The following is a 14,233-nucleotide window of genomic DNA, read 5'->3' as shown; positions in this document are numbered from 1 at the left end:
AATTGATATTTATTTATTGCTCACAAATGCCCACGTAATAGCCACTTAGCTTGGAATTCATTTGCCCAAATGCCTCAAAATGATGATGCGTTTGCTGTTGAGAGCGTGCAGGAATGTCATTTTGAACTCCCAAACACCCAGAGCTCACAGTAATTACAATTGCATACATTTTAAGTAGTGACCTTCACCCAGTTAGTGTTTTAATGGATGGAGTTGTAGCTCAGATGGGCTCTTATGTTGAGTTGTTATTATTGGACAGATTAAGCTACAGAAAGCCCCTCTAAGAGGCCTAGCAGACACAAATTCACTGGCTTCTCTTTATGTAACATTGTGAGAACATTCTGGTTACTGTTCAAACATTAGACTGAGCAGCACAAAGCTGTGTGTGTGATAGTGCATCAGGACAGACTGGTTGTTGATGGGGATTACTTGGATATTATAGGTCAGCTCCTCAGGGGATATAAGTTTAATTAAAGACGGTACTCATTAACTCATCAGTGCTCCACCTACAGTATAGTGGCCTTTTCATCTCATCACAATATTGTTCTGCAGGGAATTGTGGGCCATGTAAATTAATATCCAGTGGCTGATAGCATATGATGAATTCTCTAACAAAACGCTGCGGAGTATTTCCTTCTTGGGAAAGAATTCATTATCATAAATTCACTGTTTTTTGTAAATAAGGACGTTTCATCATGTAAGGACGACCACAACAAAAACAAACAGAACACAGCGCTATTATCCAAACACTGATGAAAGCGTGAGGCTGATCGCTAACCTGAGATTAAGACTGTGAGGGATATATTATACAAGCAGGTGAAATGAGACCCAGTCACTGAATTGCATTGAAGATATTCTGTATCAACATGTGTTTAACTTTCCAACTATAATTATCTTTTGATCATGGTCAAAATCTAAAATAATACATTCTTACATCAGAAGGTATCGTATCTGTGAAGTTTTAATTAAGAACTCATTAATATACCATTTGAAGCTGTACGTTTACTGTAATATTATAGATCGATTTGCAGGTCACCAGTGCTTCAGTGGAACCATATTAGGACCGGGTATCAATACTCAATATCATTAAGGTATCGACAGAAAATGATATCCAGACCTAAATAGTATACCAAAGTTTTTTCTACATCTTACACGTTTTGACTCCACCGTCTTCTCTCCATTATCTTCTGCAGGGCAGTAGTTGGACACAGAGAGCCGCTTCCTGATGATAGTAAAGACAATATCACCATTTTCACCCGGATCCTCGACAGGCTGTTGGATGGATATGACAACAGGCTACGTCCTGGGCTGGGAGGTAAGCAACACTATATCTCACATAAATCACAGATAGATTTCAGACTGCTCACTGTTTCGTTGGTTGTTATGGTGGATTATGATACATGAAAACGTGCATCAGTCACGGCGTGTCTTAATGCATACTTAGTTTTTATATGTGCTGTGAATATTAAAGTAGTATTACAAATCTAAGGCAGCGGTTCCCAAACAGTGTGCAGAGACACACCGGTGTGCCGAAAGGCAAGTCCAGGTGTGGCTTGGGATCTTGTGACAACCATAGACTATACAAAAAGCTATAAATGTTTAATTTACTATATCAGTACTTTGTATATACTCATTTTCCAATTTAGAGGCAAATTCAATACCCTAGAAAAAGTCCCTTTAAAAAGTTTCCATCAAAGCAAATCTCTTGCTTTGGGAACTCTGCATCTGATTGGCTTGTTGGCTGCTTGTTGCCTCTTGTGAACAGACTGGACATAGAGGCCATTGTGCAAGAATATGAATGCAGGTGTGCCTTAAGATTTTGACTTGCCCTCTGGTGTGCCTTGGGGACAAAAAGTTGAAAAATCATTAGTCTAAACAGTATAATCTTTCACTGACCAGACAAATTATTTCTCCAGCTGATTTAATGGACACAATAATTCCTAATTCCTAACTGGGCTCAATTTAATGTTTTGGTAAATGACAAACAGTTTTTGTAGCCTCCAGCAGCTAATTATCGACATGGACTGGTAACTGTGAAAACAGGATCATATTTTTAAGTAATAACATTTTTTTTGCTTGTTGCTGTAATAATGATCAGAAATGCTGTAACTTTTTCATTTCATCATTCTGCTTATTATTGTTTAAGATGAATCAATTAAATAAAGCCTCAGGAAATAGTGAACAATGTCCATCCCAGTTTCTCAAAGTCCAAGGTGATGCCTTTAAATCCCCATGAATCAGAGGCTGAGAAACAGCAGTTTGCCATTTATGACAAAAAACACTTCAGTGATCCATCTATTATCAAAATACAGTAGTTGATGATTATTTTACTGCCAGTTGACTTGTCTGTTAGTTACATCCTTTACATGCAAAGTCTGCATGCTCTCCCAGTATAACCTCTGATTTCCCACCACCAATCAAGTCTCAATAGAAATGCCATTCTCAATTCTCCAGTCAGTACCCCTGACCAAGGTGTTGGCAAAGAACTGGAGTTTGTCCCTGGGCGCTGCACAGTGGCTGCCTACTGCTCCTAATACTAGGATGGGTTAAATGCGGAGACTGAATCTGACTGTATAATTGCAATTTTGTATGGTTGTGTATGTCACAATAAAGTTGAAGTTGCAGTTCTGATTATCAGACACTGTGCTGTATTTTCTTTGCTAAGTCTTTGCTAAATTGTTTATTTCCAGTGGTTGTTTTGGACCTCTTAACGTCAGTCACTGGCTCTCTATAAACATATCGTCTGCTTGGGGACATCAGCAGACATGATAACTCATACAGACAGCACACCGACACCAGAATCACACTGAAGTCAGCTCACTTTGCGCAGAAAATCTGATTTCCCTTGGGTGGAAGTCTTTGTTCAATCATGCCCAAATGGCAAATAAGCGCATATGTCAGTGAAAATCCCTCTAATTGATGCCATTTCATCCAAATATTCGCACCCCCAAGGACAACAAACTGCATAACAGTGAGCCCACATGCTCAAGCAGGCTTTGCCATTTCTCAGCCAGCCAGCTGGAATGGTCATTTCTGCTCTACTGCGCGCTGCTGAAGCCACAAGCGTGGCTACCAGGCTGCAGAGCCACCAGGCCGGATGACCTGGACTCCATGGCAGCAACCAGAACAGAGGAAGCAGGCACAATACGTTAATGTCATCTTCTGCCTCTGTGCAGAGGTTCTCATCTCCAAGGGCAAGGAGACGGCGAGGCCTGAGCCACTCAGGGCTCACAGTCATGATGGCTTCCTTCTGCAGTGCAGTGACTGACTGTGCAGACCTGTGTTGTGATGTGAAACATAGCAGGCTTTCACAACAGGCCCAAGAGGTTTATACTGGCCAGTGGAAAAACACAACAAGAACAGCATTACCTGCACCTCATGTTTTCTAATATTTAGTAAATTATCACTGAGCCACAACCACTGGCAGAACTATTATACTTTATTATTTAACAGGATACAGGAGTTGGACAGTGGTCAGCAGATCAGAGCAGTGGTTGTACAGAGCAGCTTCCAAGTGTGAATGTGTAACTGTGTGACTGTGATCAGGGCATAGATTCCTGCACTGGGTCAAGTACCTGCCAGGTAATCAACAAAAAGGTGTAAAGATATGTTTCTATAAATTCTCTCATACAGCCATGGGTAAAAATGAACTAATTACAGGTGAGTAGCAGGTGAGGACAAAAATGTAACACAAAATAATATGCTTTTTTTTAGAATTTAAATCCATTAATCTAATCAGCTAGCAACAAGTCAACAACCAAGCCAGGGAGAATATTGTGGTCAAAGGCCAAGTCACATGTTTAGGAGAAATCAAGTGGCACCAGAGACTGTGAGAATAATGTTGCTGCTTGAACAAAAGTGCACAAAAGTATTAGCTTTTAATGGCTGCAAGTTAGGCGGGTTCGGTTATTAATGGTTCCGGACAGTTCTGGATTTGATTTGGAGATAATATTTGTGGGAAATGGATCAGTCCTGGTACTGAGTTTTGGAGGCGGGGTTGGGCAGTGTCTACAAAATTGGAATATGATGATGTCCTCAGTGGAACATCATGATGGACAATTGGCTGAATCACAGCTGGGTCTAAAAGCGTCTTTGTTTCAGCACCACGTTTGTAACCGAAATGGAAATGTAGGCCAATAACCAGCAGCAACAGATTCTTTTATTTTCTCTCCCACGTGCCAAAAACGGGACTTAGGCAATAATTCTGAGGGGACACACAACCTCAAATACAGAGGGCATCGTCTATCAGCCCAACCCTATTTGCAGTTGAAGGTTTACAAACCCAGACCCGTGCAGGACTCTGTCAAGGCGTTTCTGAAAAAAAGAGCACAGCTCTCAGCAAAACTGCCCTGGATAGATAAAGGTGAAAAAAAAACATTACTTTAAAAGTTAAACATATGGTTAGACATGCACTTTGTAGTGTGTTTACATGCATTTATGTGGTTACATGCACTAGGCACTGCTATATGATGTGCCATCGATTTCATTACATTTTAATGATTTTTTTCAATTTTAAACTGTTTTTTTTTTTGTTTTTTTTATTAAACAACAAGACGGCTGTATTTTAAATCATTTATTTCTTCTTTATATTTTTTATTCATCATTTGTCTATTTTTTATGGAATATTAGTGTTGTCTTTTTAAGATCCCAGAGTATTGCATCTGTCTTACTGCAGAAATTTTTCATGTGATCTGCAGTGTTGAGTTGAACAAGCTGAGATACTGTGTCTGTATCAGAGTTATAATAATTTAGTTTTTTCATTAGTTTTTCCTTGTATTTTGTTTTTCAGTTTTTCTTTTCAATTTGCTTTAGATTCAGTTTGATTCCAGAGTGGGTTTACTTGTCTCAGTTTAGTTTTTATTGTTTAAAAATGTTTAGTTTTTCTTTTTGTTTTTTGTTATTGTTATAATATAGGCAGTATTTGTCAGGTATAAGATTGAAGAAGTTCAGAACAGACATAATACCAACAGCACTGACATCCCAGTCTCAGTATACATATGCAGCATTGCCTCCTTGTACTTGTTGCATTGACAAATTTGACTGAATTGACTAAACTGAAGACATTTTTAGTTATTTTTAAAGTACAAAATATTGTTTCATCTACTTTTCATTTTTATCGTAAATCTAGTTTTTAATTTATATTTCAGGTAACTAAAATGTATTTTCACATATAGTTTTAGTTTTTATTTTAGTTTTAATTAATTACAATAACGTTGGTCTCTCTACAATGTGAGTTAATATTACCTGTGTGATTCCCTGGAATAGCAGGCATCGTGTGTTGCAGATGCATCTGCATTCATCTTAGCTGTCAAATTATATCATGAAATTACAAGATGTTGGTTATTAATCGGCACACTTTATTTTTCTATTTTTATTTTTTATTTTTTCCTGCTAATGGTTTAGCTTTTGGACCTCAATTTTTCAACCATCAACCAGCTGGGGCCCTCCTCAGTCAAAGTCAAGGGGTTCTGCATGTACATGAAAAAAAAAAAAAAAGCCAATCTTCCCCCTGTCGTTCACATCTATTCACGCCCCCACCCACAGTCCTGGTGAGAAATAGTCATGTGGGAGCGTCTCAGACAAACAGACTGGATAGAAACTGGATAGAATCTGGAGAACAGCATTTAATTTCATTTTCAGCACTGGCATCTATTAGCTCTGCCCTATGCTCTGGTGCATTGTTGTAAACAGAAACGGGGCAACTCATTCTGTTCCCCCGCCTATGCCTGCCATGCAAACTGCTGACTGGGTGTTGTGATAATCACGTATTTGTGGGAGCTATTTGTGTCACAGGAATGATTAATGTGGAAGTGGATCTCCTCTCTCAGGGGGGCCCTTTGCCAAAGGATTGGAGACTTCACCTGTGGGTGGTCGCTTAGATCTGGGACACAGTTAGAGCCGAGGATCTATTCAGTTTTGGAGAAAAGCCTCATCACTCTCTCGTTGTTGCACCACCGGGAGCAGCTATTTGTCTCACCAGCGGCCCAGAAGCCTGCTTTACACATTTGGCCCAAAGGAGCTGATTCATCCCACACTGTAGAGGGCAAATTTTGGTCTGTCACAACTTTCATATCACGCCCTACTTAATGCTGAGTTCAGTTCATTCGTGAAGTTTCCGGAAACAGTTATTCCACAGCTGGTAATTAATATCATCATTAAAATCCGACTAACTTACTGTATAATGATCAATCTGCTCATCATTACAGTATCACGAATCAAATATAAATCATTGTGACAGCACAAAAGCAACAATGGAGCTTGTCATGTAATGTGACATGCAATTATACATGTAATTCTAATCGATATAAAATCATACATCGACATCATCTAGAAATGCTGCCGACTTCTCTGAGCTTGAAAGTGGAGGCCACAGCACAGATTGTTTTCAGAAATCATGGATGTTGTTTGACCTCCTGACTAAAGAGGAAAAGGAGCATCCAGATTGTTACCAGCACTAACTTCAAAAGTTAGCATCTGTGATGGTATGAGAGGTGTTTGTGCCCATGGCATCATGGGTAACTGTCACATCTGTGAAGGCCCCATTAAAACTGAAAGGTACATACAGGTTTTGGAGCAACATATACTGCTATTCAGACAACGTCTTCTTCAGGCAACAGACACCTTCTGCACGTGTTACACCAGCATGGCTTCGTAGTAAAGAGTTTGGGTATGAGAGTGGCCTGCCAACATAACGACCAATGATACATGTGATTATAATCAAAGAGCTACAGCGGCCCCAGGAATATAACAGTCATGTCAGATTCTTACTACAATAGTCTACATCATGTCTAATTTGATTATAATGTGTACTGAGATTTGTGTAATAACAAGAAAGTGTGCCCATTATTTGAATAATACATGCACACCAGCATCCTTAATGCTGAGCTCCTGCATTTTATTCCTGAGCCAGTGGTCCCTTAGGGGCTGTTAAATGTTTTTGGGGCAGGCTAACTAAAATTATTTTGGGTCAAAGGGGATGTCTTCTCTTCAAAGATACACACTTGGGCCTGGCCCAAAGCTGATTTTATGCTGTAGTGGACAAAAGTAGCTGAAGCCAAACAAATGGTAGTTTTACTGAACTAAAGACTTACAAAAGCATCTGTGAAGTTGCTCACAGCAACATTTTTGCTCCTAAATTGAGGCTGAAAAAAAAAAAAAACTCCTCCTGGGCCAAACAGTCAGAGTGCTATTACCGATGCTGTCTAGCAATGCTTGAATCTAGATTTTAGGAAATGTCTAATGCTGTTGGACCAGCATTATGTTCTTAAACCTGCGATCTGTGGCACAACAAAGTTGACACGGATCTGACAAAATGATGCCCAAAGACAGTTTGAATCCAGGTATTAAGCCATCCTCAGGGGCACAAATTCCTCACTGCGCATGAATAATTTCCTCAGTCTGAAGTGTTCCTCTAACCCTTGATTACAGTTGAATTTTTGTGTGAAGCGGCTTAGTTAAATGCCAACAGGCAGACTTCACCGTCATGTACACAAACAATCGGCTTAACAAAGACGGAGCTGCGGCGAGTCTTTCTGTATACAGACTGCACTGTAATGTTTTCTGCTTGTCTCTTCCCTCAGAGAGTGTGACAGAAGTGAGGACAAACATCTACGTGACGAGTTTCGGGCCGGTGTCAGACACAGACATGGTGAGTATTTTTCTCTTCTCCTTCCTCCTCACTTTAATCATCAGTGTGAGTCATCAAATCTCTGCAGGTCATCAGTCTTGTATTCACTTGTAATTGTTTCAATTTGACAAAGCTAAAAGTAGAGAAGATTTGGCATTTTGGTTTGTGCAGCTTTTCCATAGCAGAACAACTGAATTTCATTTCAGCTAGCACTGCACACATTTCATAAGTTTAAGGAGAAATTTGTAACAATAGTTACTGGATAATTCATAAAAGAAACATGATATGTCATCAGAAATGAAGGAAACATGTTAAGTTTAAATACTCATGGCTCTGATAACAACACCACAGCTGCAGTGACCCCTTTTGAACCCCATTTCCATTCCTGACCAGAATGATCATTCTTCATATTTTCACATTAGAGTTCAAATTAAAGCAGAATGTTGGTCGAATGAGTGCCTGTTTGAGTCATAAGAAGTTATCAATAATCTTGTACAAGGAGAAGATGTTAAGAATGGTTAAATTGAGCAATATGTTAATGGAGTCTGGCAGACAGTAAGGCAGGCAGTCACTGAAATACAACTCCAGTGTGTATTTTCAGAATAGTGGGCTTTTATTTTCAGGATAATGGGTTTACGTTTACATTTACAGACAATCAATAGCAATAAACAGCTGATCAATCTGCAGTCGAGGAATCGTCATCACTTGTCATAAAAAAAAAAATCACTAAATAATGTATTAATTAAATTATAATAAGGGCTGCGTCTGGATTTCCTTTTTTTTTTCCACAAAGAGAGATCTCCAATCCAAAAGGTATTTCTAAAGGTTCTTGCACAAACATTCTTGACAACTCTGCTACCAAGTTCAACACTCCCTTTTAATGACTTCTCCAGTGGAACCCCAAATTAAAATACACTTTTTGTTGAGTTGGATTATTATTTTGTTTGGTGGATGAAGATGCTGGCAAGGAAAAGGAGCTTGAACAGGATTAAGGCCTTGACAATATTGATTCTTGTTTTATAATTAGTGTGTTTGTTTACCCATTTCTGTACCCTTTTTTTAATTTCACGCATACTTTTTTTAAATTTCCCACCTTCTCATTTGGAGTCTGATTCATAGTTTCTTCAGATGTTAGAGCTTGCTCGTACAAGTAAAATATACCTTTTACATTATTTTCAACAGATACATTTGGTATTTTACCATCCTGTCACTCAAGACTTTTCTCACTTCTAGCTGTTTCTAGCTTTGCTCAGGGATATCAAATAAAACATATGAAATTATATCACAGAAACATTGTAGCTAAAGGGCCAGTGTGTAAGATTTAATGGCATCTAGCAGTAAGCTTGCAGTTTGCAAACACCTCTCCTTCCCCTTCCGAGTGTGAGAATCTACAGTTGCCACAAAACTCACAAAAACTGCCTAAGGGCAAATCTAGAGTCAGTGTTTGGTTTATCCGTTCTGGGTTATTGTCATGTAATGGTGGTGCAAGGAAGAGGACCAACACCCCCTGTAGATATAAACAGCTCATTCTCAGGTTACGAAAACATAATAGTTCTTATTTTCAAGTGATTATACACTAATGAAAACCTACTTATGAATATTATATTCACTTTCTGTCATATTCTGCCAATAAATCCCCATAAATCTAAAACACTAGACCTCAGATAATTAGTTCTGCCTGATTAAGAAAACAAACGGAGGAATTAAAAGCAATTCAACAATATTTCACAGGTGCAAAAGATCAAGGTTTTTGCAAAATAAAGCATTTAAATTCAGTCAGGAAATGAGTAAAGAGCATGGTAACCAGCCAAACAACCAAAGCAAACTCTTGTTTGTTTTTCTCCTCAGCTTTTCACACTCTCTGTGGTCACAGTCTGACAGACTACAGCTATTTTAAACCAATATTCCTGCTGTACTCAAAGGAAGCCACTTCTGCATGAGGCGTTCTACATGTCTACTTGATGTTCCTCCTACAAACTTTCTTACAGACGATTTTGACATCGTTGGTCCTAGTCATTTATTTTCTATACATAGTTGCCTAGCACATATTCCTCTACTTTCATGCTTGCAACACTCCAACTACTTCTGGAAAAACATCTACCAACTTTAAAGGAGCAATATGTAAGACCTGAGCATTCAAAAATATGGACTGCAGTACAGATAGTGTGTTGGAGCCACAGACGGTTTATTAAAAAGGTTGAATCCTTTTTTAATAATACAATATATGATTAAAGCGAGTTGTTTCCCCTGGCCTGCTCATCCCCAGACAGAAGCTCTGGCAGATTGCCTGCAGGCTGCAGGGATATTGAACAGAAATGTAAAACAAGCTCAACAGTTGGACACTTGGACAATTACAAGTGACAATGATTCCTGAATTGTAAGTTGATCAGCTGTTTTTTTAAATGTCAATTATCTGTCACTGTAAAGCTAAGTCTGTTTTCCTGTATGTGTAAAATACACACTCTGGAGTTGGAGTTCAGTGACTGCCCGCCAAACTCCATTAACATATTACTCAATTCAACCGTTATAAACATCTACTCCTTCTAAAAGATCATTGATGCTTTCTTACAACTCATAAACAGACAATAACTAATTCCGTATTAATTTTAACTCTATTAAACGTGAAACAGGCAAAAAATTTTGTCCTTTAATTCATTTGGGAAATGAGTAACATACCAACAGACCAAAGCAAACTCTAGTTTGTAGTACATTTTCACTCTCTGTGGACACAGTCTGACAGACTGCAGCTATTTAGAACCAATATTCCTGCTGTACTCAAAGGAAGCCGTTGCTGCATGAGACGTTCTACATGTCTATTTGATGTTCCTCCTACAAACTTTCTTTTGACATTGTTGGTCCTAGTCATTTATTTTCTATGCATAGTTGTCTGGCACATGTTCCATTGCTTTCATACATGCAACAATTCAACTACTTCTGGAAAAACAGAGTCTTGTTAACGTACAGACAACGACCGACTTTGAAATGCTGCTTCTGTCGGCTCAGCTGGACATTAATAAATTGAATATGACAATATTGCTTACTTAATAAAAGGGCACTACTTTAGTTCAACAATTAGATGAAAAAATCATTACTAATGTGATTTGTGGCTAATGCAGGTATTAGCCATTAGGTCATACATTTTTAATTTTTACTATGCAGCTAGAGTAGTCAAATAACTTTAGTGGAAAAATATCAACTGTAGGGCAGTCTTTACAGGCAGGAAAATATGACATTTGATATCCTGACTTTCTATTACAACAACCAAAGTCTCTAAAAGCATTTTAGACAAAGTCATTCTCAAAGTGCCCTATTTAAACAACAGTATTCTTGATTAACTCCATTGCGAGGCCTGGGTGACCTCCTTTAAACAGCAGATGCTGGAGATGGTTCATGCTTTGTCTTGGGACCTTATGCAGCCTTTGACATATTTGATCATGCAGCTCTAATTGACCGCCTTGAGCACTGGGTTGTTTCTCCGGCTCAGCACTGAGCTGGCTCGACAGCCTGTATGACGTAGCACGATTAGTGGGTTTTGGAGAACTTGAGATTCTTGATCTCACTAGAGGGCTGGCTCATTTTGTAACAAGTCTCTACCCATAAAGCTCTCTTGTGTGGTTCATGTTCAGACTGTAAGACTCAAACTTTACACGAGTCGATGAGGATCTCAAGGTCTTAAGTTGAGATAATTACTCTGGCTGGGAAAAGGCAAAAGTCTGTTTTAATACACCATTGATGAATTATATGTTATTCAGATACATCTACCAGCTACAGAAAAAGACAGATGATCAATTCATTTCATGTTTAATTGCTCATTATATGATGATTTGTGTTCTTTGGGATGGATTACCTTATTTGAAGTCAAAGGTCTTTGTTTGCATTGAATGAGAGGTTATGTAATTGTTTGACCTCATTTAACATTTTGACAATATAAACTTAGTTTTGCATTATTTACCATTCTTCAGCTATTCACGTGCTCACAAAGTAGTACATTATTTAACAATAGTTAAGACTTGATGACATTTACCTTTGCATATTAACTATACTGAAATTCATGGTTTATTTGGAAGCCTACAAACATTTTTTTAATCTGTGCAGGTCTGGGGGACATATGGCCGACTGTGAATAGGAGATATTTTCTCAGCATCAACTTGCAGAAACTGATGAGCGCTCATACTTCTCTGTTGATTTGCTGTAGATGTAGCTCATTTGCACTGTACATTACAACCATGGACACACATTATCCCTTTAGAGGCATATATTGTAAATCTACATTGTCCTGTTTTAGAATCTTTCTTATTTAGCATCAATATAGACTGGGTTTGACTACCAAATTTATTCAGCATCAGGGGCCAGACGGTGAGGGTAGACTTTTTGTTAGCATCATGGATGGATTGCAGATCTTATGGTCACCTAGCCAGACCAGCTGGACCACGATCGCTCCAGGACAAGAGCCGGGATAATACCTAAGCTAACCCGGCTTAGACCTGAGAGAGCATGCCAGAGAGCGGTACGTCATCATTGGCCCACTTTGATTCTGTACCAGCCCACATCCTCCTCCTTAAACAACCACAAAGAGTAGCAAACTAACTACAAAGGCCCCAAATTACTATAAACAGATGCAAAATTACCACAAAGAGATGCAAAACAGCTACAAAGAGACACAAATGAATCACAGACGTAAAACAACCTGAGATGACTCAAAATGACTACAAAGAGATAGAAAACAACCACAAATAGACACAAATTAACACCAAAATGACCACCAAGAGATGCAGAACAACTACAAACAACAGTTTGTAGAGCCTTGTTCATGAGTTTCAAATAGCCGATATTTTCATTTTTACAAATGTTCCCCCCTTCTTTAAAAACTGTGCCCCAGCCTGGTCCCCTCATTTCAGACTCTGTAAACTCGCCCCTGCCTTTAAGAGACTATTTCTGCTGAAGATACAGCACAGCAATGGAAGTATGTTGAACTTGCATTGTGGGAGTGTGTTACCGCTCTTTCTTTGTTACAATAGAGAGTGCTTTATCTTTTTCAGTAGATATCACCTTTAGGGTCTCTCAGGGCTCAATTCTTACGCCGATCTTTTATTCTCTTCACATGCCCCACTTGGCAACATCATGAATCAATGGCAAACACACAGAGTACAATCAGTGGCACACACGATGGCCGCACAGGATATGGCAACCCACGTGTGCTAATGTTTTGATCGTAGCATGTTAGAGGTAACAGCAACTGTTTTCTGTCTGTTGGAAAAAGCTAAATAGCTGTCATCCACACACACTCGCACCTTTGTCTTGTAATCTATGAACGTATTGTAGCTGCCAAGGTTTTGACTGTTCCAGGATGTGGAAACACAGCATCAACATTTCTAAAACTGACTAAACAATGCAGAAATTTAAAAAATTATTTCAGGATTTCACTGATCATTACCCAGGCAAGGCTCATTGTGGCCCGAGGCTATGCTGCATTTTCTGTCTATATGAACATGAACACTGTATAAAAGCTTTCAGCATTTCCTTTCATGATTCTTCACAGTCTAGCCTCAAAAGATGATCAAACTGTAGCCTTCAGGAAGCATCATGCTATGCAACAGACAACTCAGTATCATCTTGCAAAACATGTTGAAAGTCTGTCTATACTTACATGTTTACATACATTTATTTATCTTTTACATCTATGACATATGTGCTGCATTACGTGAAATCACTTTTTTCACCTTTATGTCTGCCTTTTGTCTGCACCAGCTGTAAACTGCTATTTTACAGTTTTCTCTTTACATTGCACATGTTTTTCTGCCAATAAGCCTTTTATGCAATATACATAATATACTATTAGAGATGAAACTGTATGAAAATTTTATATCACAATTATAGCCCTGTTAAAGTTACTGCTTTATGTTAATACAAACTCAACATTTATTGTATCCGTTTCAAATTAAAAGCCCTGTAGTGTTTCCATGTACAAAAACTCTCCATGTTTTAGGGGCAACCCTAGTTTACACTGATGCAAAACAAACCCATGTTGTGTCCTGCGCCTGCATCTGGGAGACTGCTGCTAATTTCAATGCATACCTATATATACTGTCTTGTGTCCAATACCCAATGAATGCTTTGATTACAAATTACTATTACACTGGATCAGTCCCGTCTCTAGTATAGTATAAATATTAACAATAATTTAGTAATACTATTTGTGCTCTTTGCATTCAGAAGGAACACTCCAATATCTTCCTCCTGCTATATTCACTGAATTCTGCTTGCTCATAGGTAGTATTGGTTGCAGAGCTATCGTTTGGGATTGTATGATATCCTCAGCAATAAAACGTTGGTCAGAGATCAGCACTGGGAGCTCTGGGGGAATGAGAGGACAAGGCCGAAGATTATACAGTACAGTGAGCAAATGTGGATAGTAGGCTGCACTAAATAAATAGGTCTTGACTCTGGACTTTAATAATGAGCAGTCTAAATTGCTGAAATCTGTGCCTGTTTCCAGAAGGGAGGGCACCCTCTGGGAGCGAGTAGGTGGGTGCATGGGAGGGTGGCTCAGTTTTTCTTTTGAGCTGAAAAAATTATAAGGACTGTTGCATCGAGCAAGCAGAGAGC

General features: G+C 38.8%; 1 protein-coding gene across 2 annotated transcripts in view; it reads left to right on the top strand.

The window, feature by feature from the left end:
- Positions 1-14,233, top strand: part of gabra3 (gamma-aminobutyric acid type A receptor subunit alpha3) — a 130,102-nt gene that overhangs the window by 72,799 nt on the left and 43,070 nt on the right. For both annotated transcript variants that reach the window (XM_084730844.1, XM_084730845.1), the window contains exons 3-4: positions 1,194-1,315; positions 7,581-7,648. In XM_084730844.1, the coding sequence (XP_084586970.1) occupies positions 1,194-1,315; positions 7,581-7,648 (190 nt within the window). The remainder of the gene's footprint in view (positions 1-1,193; positions 1,316-7,580; positions 7,649-14,233) is intronic.

The sequence above is a fragment of the Lutjanus erythropterus genome, chromosome 11 (assembly GCF_056507025.1).
Source record: "Lutjanus erythropterus isolate fLutEry1 chromosome 11, fLutEry1.hap2, whole genome shotgun sequence".
NCBI lineage: Eukaryota > Metazoa > Chordata > Actinopteri > Lutjaniformes > Lutjanidae > Lutjanus > Lutjanus erythropterus.
This window is presented reverse-complemented; position numbering and strand designations above follow the sequence as displayed.